The sequence below is a fragment of the Bolinopsis microptera genome, chromosome 10, assembly GCF_026151205.1.
Source record: "Bolinopsis microptera isolate Bmic1 chromosome 10, MBARI_Bmic_1.0, whole genome shotgun sequence".
Classification (NCBI taxonomy): Eukaryota; Metazoa; Ctenophora; class Tentaculata; order Lobata; family Bolinopsidae; genus Bolinopsis; species Bolinopsis microptera.
The window spans coordinates 4086637-4097907 of record NC_087081.1 but is presented as its reverse complement, the minus strand read 5'-3'; the positions used below and the strand labels follow the sequence as shown (position 1 = coordinate 4097907).

At 35.5% G+C, this 11271-nt stretch overlaps 1 protein-coding gene across 1 annotated transcript; it reads left to right on the top strand.

The window, feature by feature from the left end:
• The first annotated feature begins 2114 nt into the window (after positions 1-2114).
• LOC134822237 (trace amine-associated receptor 5-like) lies at positions 2115-7112 on the top strand. The gene is made up of 8 exons (XM_063833145.1): positions 2115-2208; positions 2349-2447; positions 3094-3238; positions 3767-3887; positions 4226-4384; positions 4994-5150; positions 5936-6022; positions 6790-7112. The coding sequence occupies exons 1-8, from the start codon at positions 2115-2117 to the stop codon at positions 7110-7112; spliced, it is 1185 nt and encodes a 394-aa protein (XP_063689215.1).
• Positions 7113-11271: the final 4159 nt, after the last annotated feature.

Genomic DNA, 11271 nt, shown 5'->3' with positions numbered 1-11271 from the left:
TCTTTACTTGATCATTGATCATGATGCGGTACAACATACTAACTTCTCGTTTTGTTGTGAGTGCTTGATTTGTTATACGAAATGGACCATAAATGTTATTATGAGTTGCATGATTACCTACTACGGATTTCACGACTTTTATCTGCATATCACCACACAGGTGCAGGCTACGGTGTCCGGTCATTTAACTTTTTAAATTTGACTATTGACAATGGCAACCCCTCCACTTTATGTTCCGTAGCGCCCCAAGAATGGTGAATAAAGAACCATTATTTAATATTTTGACCAACATGAAACTATCGTTAATTTTAATTTCAAATTTTAAAAGGCATGGCAATCACTACGGTTGATGGAAATCTAGCGTCCGCTAACCGGCGCAATTCTTGTTATTGTAATAAATGGCATAAAATTTAAATTTTTGTTTGACTGAATTGTGCTGCTTATTTTATGCGATGTAATGATCAAAGTTTTTAACTTTACTCACTGCTATACGTGAAAAAGACAGCTATTTTGGATTCTAATTATGATTCGCGGACACTAGTACGGAACATGTAGTAGTACTAGTAGTGTTATACAGCTACTGGTTACCAGGTTACCAGGTCAACAGGTTACTAATACATCATCTCTATGGTTCACCTAATTCTATAGTATAGTCGATACAGTTCTCTAATTGGTTCGGCATCTTATAATTTGCCTGTTTCTATATTTGAACTGTGTTGGCGAGACTATTCCCTCTAATATTTGAGTAAATTAGCTTATGTAGGAGTTTATATAACCTGACAGGTTTTTGATCACGTGGGACATAAGAGCCACGAATAATTTCAATATTGAGTGTTTCTTGATCAATATCGCCTTTTAGGGGACCTGAGTTGATGTTTGTTAGAAATTACCCCATAACCTGTCAGATTTAAACTCACCGTCTGGGGTGGTTGGCATGGTAATGGAGTCACATCTGGGGTGGTCACATCTGGGGTGGCTAGCAAGGTATAATGGAGTCACATCTGGGGTGGTTGGCAAGGTAATGGTTGGTACTTTGGTACTTGGTATAGTATCAGAATAGTTGTATGGTTTTTTTGGCACCTCATGCAGCTTATAAAAGTCGTAAAAGATTCTAAAATATAAAACGTTTAAGTCTGGCAAAAGCTGTCGTTCTTTTTTTGCAATCATTTAATTCTGACATGGCAATGGCTTTTATAGTTTTAAGTCTACACTATACATGGAATAATCCAACTATTACTGCATATAATCCAGTATGCCTCTATTTATAGCAGTGCATTAACCTCCGAAAATAATCCAAAATTAGGACGTGACGTTTATAGATCGCTTAATCAAATCTCAAAACGACAATTTAAACGTCATATGGCTGAAATACGCACAAATTGCCAGGGTTGAGGGCCTGTCTTGTCTCGAGTCCTCTAAATTTAAACGTCATACGACAGCTTCACACAAATTGCCAGGGTTAAGTGCCTGTTTTGTCCCTTCTAAATCTTGAGGAGGATCGGGTTAAATCCTTTTTGGAACACTTCGGGAACGCTCTTGTTCTTGGATTTCGGATTTGAGAATTTGGGTTACATTTCATCGTTCAATTCTCTGAATGTCAATTTGTCTGAGTTACCACTCGTTTAGAAAGATCTTCTTGGTATCTGATTTTTTGGCCTGGTAATATGACTCAGCATGTCCGTAACCCACGGAAACGTTCAAAAATATTTATCTTTATTAGGAATAATTACTATCCTACAATCATGGGCCATTTTATTTGGATTTATTATTTTTCTCAAACGGAATTACTCCGATTCCTTTGACTGAATTGGTTTTATTTTGAACTTTTCAGAAGGATTAAATAGTATTTCTTGATAATATCTTTATAACATTAATAAGGGAATATTTTCTTTCATCATCAGTACACTTATAACTTAATAAATATTTGATTAGTAAATCAAAATTAATCAATTAAACAACAAACTATGTTTCTGATGAAAATTTTAGTGATTTCGTGTATTGCAACAAAGGAATATTCTTTTTTCAGGTAAAGGAAATAATTGACATTTCACTACACCATATTCATGTCTAAAATGATTTAGATAACGAATTCATCAGAATATAGCAGACAGAGAATGGTAGCTGGGGCAGAAGCGCCCCCCTTTACCGATCTGGAAAGATCCCTCCTAGCCCTGAGCATAGCCCTCTTTTCCTTTCTCGCTACCTTCGGTAACTTTCTCTTCTGGGTCTCGTCGTTATTAATAATAATTAATTATCAAATCCTGGGCTAAGATAAATATGGTTAATATAAGAGTATATACTTATTAATCATTATATTGCATAACATTAAACATTAAAATACACAACAGGTAACTTCCTCCTCTGGGTATCCATTTTGTGTAACAAAAGTCTTCAGAGGATCAGCAATCTCTTTATCTTTAACCTTTCTCTGACTGACATGATTGTGGGTAAGTGTGATTATCGTACAAGCAAAATATAAGTAAAATAGACATAAAGTAAACGTTTAAATAAAAGTATGTTCTCCACAAGATTTAAACTTTAGAATCTGCGTATGCTGCATAGTTTCATGGTAGATATTAATCAAAAGCCGACATTATTGACACGTGATGCCCATTTAAATAGTGACACGTGTTAAAGATTAAGATGTAATGAATTGTACACGTTGTTACTGTCATATTTATTAAGCTATATTACTTTTCATTTCTTTCCAATAATTGAATTTTTGCACTATTTACTGATCAATTACTTAAAAATGTAATCAACCAATTTTACAGCAGCAGCTATCGCAATTGATACGGCTTTATTAAAAAAATCTGAATCGCCCTGTTAAAATTTAAAGTTAATCTGATTAAAATTTAAACTTGATCTGATGCATAATAGCTGTCACAGTAACACGACCTCAAGATATGTATATTGTACATTGTATAATGTATATATTGTATATATATTGTATATAATATATAATATATATCTACTCAAACGATATAATTTTACTGGCTGAACAATCTCAAACACATTCTTCGGTCATAGTTCCTATTTCCCTCATATATTAAATCTTTTGAAAAATAAACAAATAACATTTGTAATGGCCAGGTGTGTGGAACATGCCTATAACTTTCGTGTCAGTGGTCGCTAACGCCTGGCTCCTCCCCGACTGGGCCTGTGCCTTCTCAGCCTTCATTGATAACACTGTTCTCTTTGCTAGTGTCTGGACTGTCGCTTTCTGTAGTTTCGACAGGTATGAGAAGATTTAAGTTATGTTGTAGAGATACCATTAAATACACTATAAGTAACATTAAATACACTATAAGTAACGTTAAATACATTATAAGTACCATTAAATACACTATAAGTATCATTAAATACACAAAAGATACCGAAAATACACTATGGAACATAATTTCCAGACGATTTTATTTAATGCTTTTTCGCTGTTCTACGTAGAGAGCCTGCTGTTTTAAGAATCATACCAGTTACCAGTATGCGTCCTTATTATTTAATATTACTGAATATTACTGAATATTACTGAATATTACTGAATATTACTAAATATTATTGAATATTACCTACTGAATATTATTGAATATCACTGAATATTACTGAATATTATTAAATATTATTGAACATCACTGAATATTATTGAATATTACTGAATATACCTGAATATTACTGAATATACCTGAATATTACTGAATATAACTGAATATAACTGAATGTTACTGAATATTACTGAATATTACTGAATATTCCTGAATATTATGTTCAGATACTACATGCTGTGTAGGCCCCACAGTTACAGATCCTCCATGACGAAGAGAAAAGCTCTGATAATGATAGGGGTTATTTGGTTTGTGTCGTGTTGTTTCACCATCATCCCCCTTTTTCAGGTATACCCATATATTTTATGTGTCTATTTTTAAGCCGTAGTTACTGCTTTGATGTTTTGCGGTCAGATTAGATTGTGTAGGGTACGAATTTAAATTAAATTTACATTCGAACTGCTATGATAGATGAAAAGTTTTGAGACGAATCGTCGCGTCTTCAGCTTTATTGAATCCCGATTTACACGTTTAGTTATTGCAATCGGTACGCATACTGAGTACTGATTATACTGTCATAATATAATTTTTTATTTATAATTTTTTGAGTGGAGCTCAGGAGCTAGGGAACAAAATTTTTACGATTATAAAAAGTATTTCATTTAATTAATGTACCTACGGAACAGGTGAAATTCGCCTACTACAAGTACAGTCCCTTTGCTTTCTCCTGTGGGTTGAACTGTGACGACAAAGGGTGGGGGTTCGTGTACTGTACTGTCTACACCATATTCTTTGTGCCTCTTCCGCTCGGATTTATTGTCTTCTTTTACTTTCACATCTTCAGGGTAATTATTGTTATTCTTATTATTTTAATTCTTGTAATTTTTGTAATTCTTGTAATTCTTGTAATTTTTGTAATTCTTGTAATTCTTGTAATTCTTGTAATTCTTGTAATTTTGTAATTCTTGTAATTCTTGTAATTCTTGTAATTCTTGTAATTCTTGTAATTCTTGTAATTCTTGTAATTCTTGTAATTCTTGTAATTCTTGTAATTCTTGTAATTCTTGTAATTCTTGTAATTCTTGTAATTCTTGTAATTCTTGTAATTCTTGTAATTCTTGTAATTCTTGTAATTCTTGTAATTCTTGTAATTCTTGTAATTCTTGTAATTCTTGTAATTCTTGCAATTCTTGTTATTCTTGTTATTCTTGTTATTCTTGTTATTCTTGTTATTCTTGTTATTCTTGTTATTCTTGTTATTCTTGTTATTCTTGTGATTCCTCTTCAGGATATATTCTGTTTTCCATAACATTTTTCTTTGCTCATTGAATACACATCGAATATCAATTATGGAAGATTTAAAATTATAACAACGATTCATTCGCCAAATGTCATGTAATGTAATATATTGATATATATATATATGACACTAAAATTAACCAGTAATTATTTAGGTATCTCAGAGACATGGAAAGAAAGCAACCAACATCTCAAACAACAAGAAGGACTGTAAAAAGCAGTCGCGACAGCAAAATAACCTGCGGGCAGCTCTCATGATCCTTATCATAATTGGCATGATGATGTCTTGTCTTCTTCCTATATCAATATTAGGTGAGCTGCAGGGGGGGGGGGGGGGGGGGGTCTTGTCTTCTTCCTATATCAATATTAGGTGAGCTGCAGGGGGGGGGGTCTTGTCTTCTTCCTATATCAATATTAGGTGAGCTGCAGGGGGGGTGGGGGGGGTGGGGGTCTTGTCTTCTCCATATATCCATATTAGGTGAGCTGCAGGGGGGGGGTCTTGTCTTCTTCCTATATCAATATTAGGTGAGCTGCAGGGGGGGGGGTGGGGGTCTTGTCTTCTCCATATATCCATATTAGGTGAGCTGCAGGGGGGGGGGGGTCTTGTCTTCTTCCTATATCAATATTAGGTGAGCTGCAGGGGGGGTGGGGGTCTTGTCTTCTTCCTATATCCATATTAAGTGAGCTGCAGGGGGGGGGGGGGTCTTGTCTTCTTCCTATATTAATATTAGGTGAGCTGCAGAAGGGGGGGGGGGCTTGTCTTAGACCCCTCCCCCTTCTGTTATCGTCTTTAGACCAAAATGATCAAATCAAAGTTTGGGTTAGGGCTTAAAGCAACACCCGCCCGATCTTGTTAACCTTCATATCCAATATCTATTCAATGAAACAATAAGTTTCAATTAATGAATATATATTATTTTATGATTTTGTATATCATACTTAGGGAGTCCTTGGCTGTAGCTAGCAGGAGTTTCACTCTGAGGGCACAGTGAGAAGGCTTCCCACATGAGGCCATTAATACTTTAATAGAGAGAGTTGCCAACCTCCATTATAAGAACTAATCTCTTGTAACATAAATATAAAACACTACTTTTCAGGAATGTTCAGCTTTATCACTGGATCTACTGCAATCTCATTCAAAATATTTGTCGCTTTCCACTGGCTTCTTCTTTTCAACAATGCAGGTATTATTTCCATTAATCTCCCTTTGTTCCATAGATAAAATAATTGACATGGCTAGTGTACCGGTCATCTGTTTCAGTGACCCTTATTCTTTTTACACTTGGTCACTTGTCAACTGTCGAGGCATGTTCATGCTCATTTGGCGAATTTTCTTTGAAATACAATTATGTATTCGTGTAACAATTTGAAAGTATATATATATTTTTTTAATTCTCTTAATGTATAAAAATATTCATGCTATATCTAATATATCTATCTCCGGAGTTAATATCTGTTGAAATGGTTTGAGCTGAATAATCTTATTGGTTGCAGTGAGTTTAAGGGCGAATGTGTGACATTGTATGTATAACATATTGTATAACTGTCACCAAGATGTAATTAGATCGAACGCAAAAATTAGATCGAACCGGTTTGATCTAGGAATTAGATCGAACGCTGGCGCGAGATACATATATAATTATAAATACATTGAAAGCCGCGCCGCGCGTTCGATCTAATTCCTAGATCGAACCGGTTCGATTTAATTTCTGCGTTCGATCTAATTACATTTTGGTGACAGTAACATTCGGCATTTGAAATCTCGAAAATAACATTCGCCCTTTGAAAGTTTAAAAATCTAAACTTGGCACGATAGAGCTTCAAACTTTTCGGGATATGATAGACCTCTATAAGACCTATTTTTAAGCCATAGTGATTTTACATTCGCCCTTTAAAAAAAAACCACGACCATACAACCTCATAGTGAAATCTTACCCAACCACAATTTCAGTGAACCCTATAATATACGGTTTGGTAAACCCCGTCTTCAGAAAAGCCTACAAGAACACATTAGAAAGGTTCCTCCTCCACGTGGGCTGCACCACCAAGACACCTGTACAGAAGACACTACACAGTAGAACAGTGGACGCTAACTCCAAGTCCACCTCCTCGCTAGACGAGGTGATGACAGTCCAGCCTGGGGACAGGAAGAAGAAAAAGAAGAAGAGGGGGGGTCCCAACACACAACTATCTGTAGTCTCCCTGATATCCACCCACACTGCTACTAGTGGGGGCAGTACTTCTAATCTCCGGTCTTCTTCACATGTGCGGTAAACTTTACAGAGACGGCCATATGTAGTAAACTGCAAGTTTTACCTTACTTTCCATATTAATTAGTTTTACCGGGGTAAGCACAGGGCTTCAAGTTTTACCTTTACTTTGCACATTCATTAATTTTACCGAGGTAAGCAAATGGCTGCGAGTTTTACTTTTACTTTCCACATTCATTAATTTTACCGGGGTAAGCACAGGGCTTCAAGTTTTACCTTTACTTTCCACATTCATTAATTTTACCGGGGTAAGCACAGGGCTTCAAATTTTACCTTTACTTTCCACATTCATTAATTTTACCGGGGTAAGCACAGGGCTTCAAGTTTTACCTTTACTTTCCACATTCATTACTTTTACCGGGGTAAGCACAGGGCTTCGACGCGAGTTTTACCTTTACTTTCCGATTTACCGCGGGTAAGGGAGAAAGAAAAAAGCCGCGGTAATTCGGGGTTTGCGGTAAATCGGGGCGCGGTTTTACTACATATAATTCATTGAGAGATTGAGATCCTGGGTATTGTAATAAATGTTGATATGTTGCTTTATTATTGATAATTTATGCTTTATTTGTTATTTTAGGCTGATGTTTGCTGTTTATGCTCAGTTTTTACTAAAACTTACTCTTGAATGTTGAATAAAATCATCGTTTTTATGGACTCATAAATCATATCATGATCAATTTAAGGTTTTTGAGATTCGATCTTAAGCAAATTCTAAAACAACATCTAGCCTGCTCCTACAGGACATGACACGTCAAAGTAACCCAAAATTATCCATTAAATAATATATATGTATAAAAGAATAATAGATATCATAAATCCAAAGTCCAAACCTCTAATTTTGTTCCAGGAATGCCGTTGACTTAGGAATCACACACAGATTATTTTTAATTAATCCTGTGTAATCCTGTGTTACGTATCCCAAATATCAAAGCGCGCGAAAAGTGGCATGCAACGTAAGTCAAGAAAAACTCTAAGATTTTGCTCCCCTCACGAAGAAAACCATTTCTACACCCCTGTCTGCTGTCAAAGACGAAGTATCACTCAACATACCAAACCGGGTTAAGTGAATAAGGAGTAGTAATAGTATTGTTAAAACTGTGCAGGCCAGGGATTATTTAAGTATTTACAAAAAACGCTCCAACTTATTTTTTATCCCGTTCCTTAGCAGTATCCCGGAGGGGTTTATAGCAGCCTACAAAAGCTACAATCATACAGTAAGCTCAGCTACAACAACAACAGTTACTGAGCTGGTTACCATGGTTACTGAGCTGGTTACCATGGTTACTGAGCTGGTTACCATGGTTACTGAGCTGGTTACCATGGTTACTGAGCTGGTTACCATGGTTACTGAGCTGGTTACCATGGGTACAGCAACAACAACAACAAAACATAACTTACCCTGTAATCCAAATTTATTGCTAGATTTCAATCCTGAAAGCAAACTTTCTGAAATTCTTCCAATGAATACACTATGCATCTCTTTTTCGACTCACACTTAACCTTATTTAGGAAGAGCTGCTGGCTGGCTCTAATATGCATTTAATATCGTATTATTTGAATCGTTCTTGAAAATGATCACTATAGTGCCAAATTTCTCAGCTAGGTATTTTGCATAAGCAAAATCTTCAAAAACAACGCAATTTCAACTAGGGCGACATGTTTGCCATTAATACCCATCAGCTTACCGAATTTGAACAGGATGCAGCTTTCGATAGTCCTGCCTAAAACTTTAAAAGTTTTTACAGGCATGGTTGATACTGAATTCGCTGTTTTGACAATTGACATTTACATTCAGGCGCACAGCAGGCCACAGCGCGCTACATTTTAGAAACTTTTAAAATTTGGCGGCCAAATTGTTTTAAAGGTCTAATTCACAATTTTACTCCAAAACTTAAGGTCGACATGCAATTCTACGTTAATTAAATTTTATCAGTAGTGTTCAGTAGTAGCTACAAAAGCACCCCAAAAAAGCATGGTTTTGAGCATGCTAAGGTGATTTGGCATAATTCAAATTGGGACCAAATATGGGCAAGGCTATCCCGCGGGCACCAGTGGGCACCCGGAGTCCGGAACCCCCTCAAAAGTTCGGTCACAGGCCTTAGTTTGTTGGTCAGTTGCTATTTCTAAATCAAATTTAACAAAAAATCAGGGTAAACCCCCCGAAACTGCATACAGGAATACTTTTGATTTTAACATTAATATAGAATGAAAATAATGTTAAGAATGTTAAGAATGTTAAGAATGTTAAGAATGTTAAGAATGTTAAGAATGTTAAGAATGTTAAGAATGTTAAGTCCATAACAAAGATACAGGACAATAGAATAATTTGATAATATCATTGAGTTTATTCCCTGCTAAAAGTAAATCATGTTAAATATTTTTCCAATTAAAATACACATTACGGCTACTGTTTAAATCCAGGATGAAACCTGATTGCTGGTAATTATCGTACAGTTCATTTGAAATAAACCCTTAACCCTTATGATGAACAGTCGTCTAATATAAATATCATATCGTTATACATTGGGCGTTTGATAATTTAATTTTTAAACTTTTACGGTCATTATCTCAATAGTTTTTAAACATTCGACCTTAAGAAAAAACAACTTCACTGCTGGTGAATTAGTTTAAGTTTTGTCGATCTTGACTGAAAATTTTATAAAGTTACTCAAATATTTGACTTTATAATGAGTAGTCGGAGTTTTATCTGCTATTGATTTAGTTTCTGAGGAATTCCACTCTCCAGTACAATGTACAATGTACAATGTATTATGTGCGATGTACAATGTACAATAAACAATGTACAATATACAATGTACAAGGCTTGAAGTTATTAATACCTATGTATTGTATTTATGGTGTGAAGGTACATGTTATGTTGTGAAGGTAAACATGTTATGGTGTGAAGGTACATGTTATGTTGTGAAGGGACATGTTATGTTGTGAAGGTACATGCTATGTTGTGAAGGTACATGCTATGGTGTGAAGGTACATGTTATGGCGTGAAGGTACATGTTATGGTGTGAAGGTACATGTTATGATGTGAAGGTACATGTTATGTTGTGAATGTACATGTTATGTTGTGAAGGGACATGTTATGTTGTGAAGGTACATGTTATGTTGTGAAGGTACATGCTATGATGTGAAGGTACATGTTATGTTGTGAAGGTACATGTTATGGTGTGAAGGTACATGTTATGGTGTGAAGGTACATGTTATGATGTGAAGGTACATGTTATGTTGTGAATGTACATGTTATGTTGTGAAGGGACATGTTATGTTGTGAAGGTACATGTTATGTTGTGAAGGTACATGTTATGATGTGAAGGTACATGTTATGTTGTGAAGGTACATGTTATGGTGTGAAGGTACATGTTATGTTGTGAAGGGACATGTTATGTTGTGAAGGTACATGCTATGTTGTGAAGGTACATGTTATGATGTGAAGGTACATGCTATGGTGTGAAGGTACATGTTATGGCGTGAAGGTACATGTTATGGTGTGAAGGTAAACATGTTATGATGTGAAGGTACATGTTATGTTGTGAATGTACATGTTATGTTGTGAAGGTACATGTTATGTTGTGAAGGTACATGTTATGTTGTGAAGGTACATGTTATGTTGTGAAGGTACATGTTATGGTGTGAAGGTACATGTTATGATGTGAAGGTACATGTTATGGTGTGAAGGTACATGTTATGTTGTGAAGGTACATGTTATGTTGTGAAGGTACATGTTATGTGTGAAGGTACATGTTATGTTGTGAAGGTACATGTTATGTTGTGAAGGTACATGTTATGTTGTGAAGGTACATGTTATGTTGTGAAGGTACATGTTATGTTGTGAAGGTACATGTTATGTTGTGAAGGTACATGTTATGGTGTGAAGGTACATGTTATGGTGTGAAGGTACATGTTATGGTGTGAAGGTACATGTTATGGTGTGAAGGTACATGTTATGTTGTGAAGGTACATGTTATGTTGTGAAGGTACATGTTATGGTGTGAAGGTACATGTTATGTTGTGAAGGTACATGTTATGGTGTGAAGGTACATGTTATGGTGTGAAGGTACATGTTATGGTGTGAAGGTACATGTTATGATGTGAAGGTACATGTTATGGTGTGAAGGTACATGTTATAATGTGAAGGTACATGTTATGTT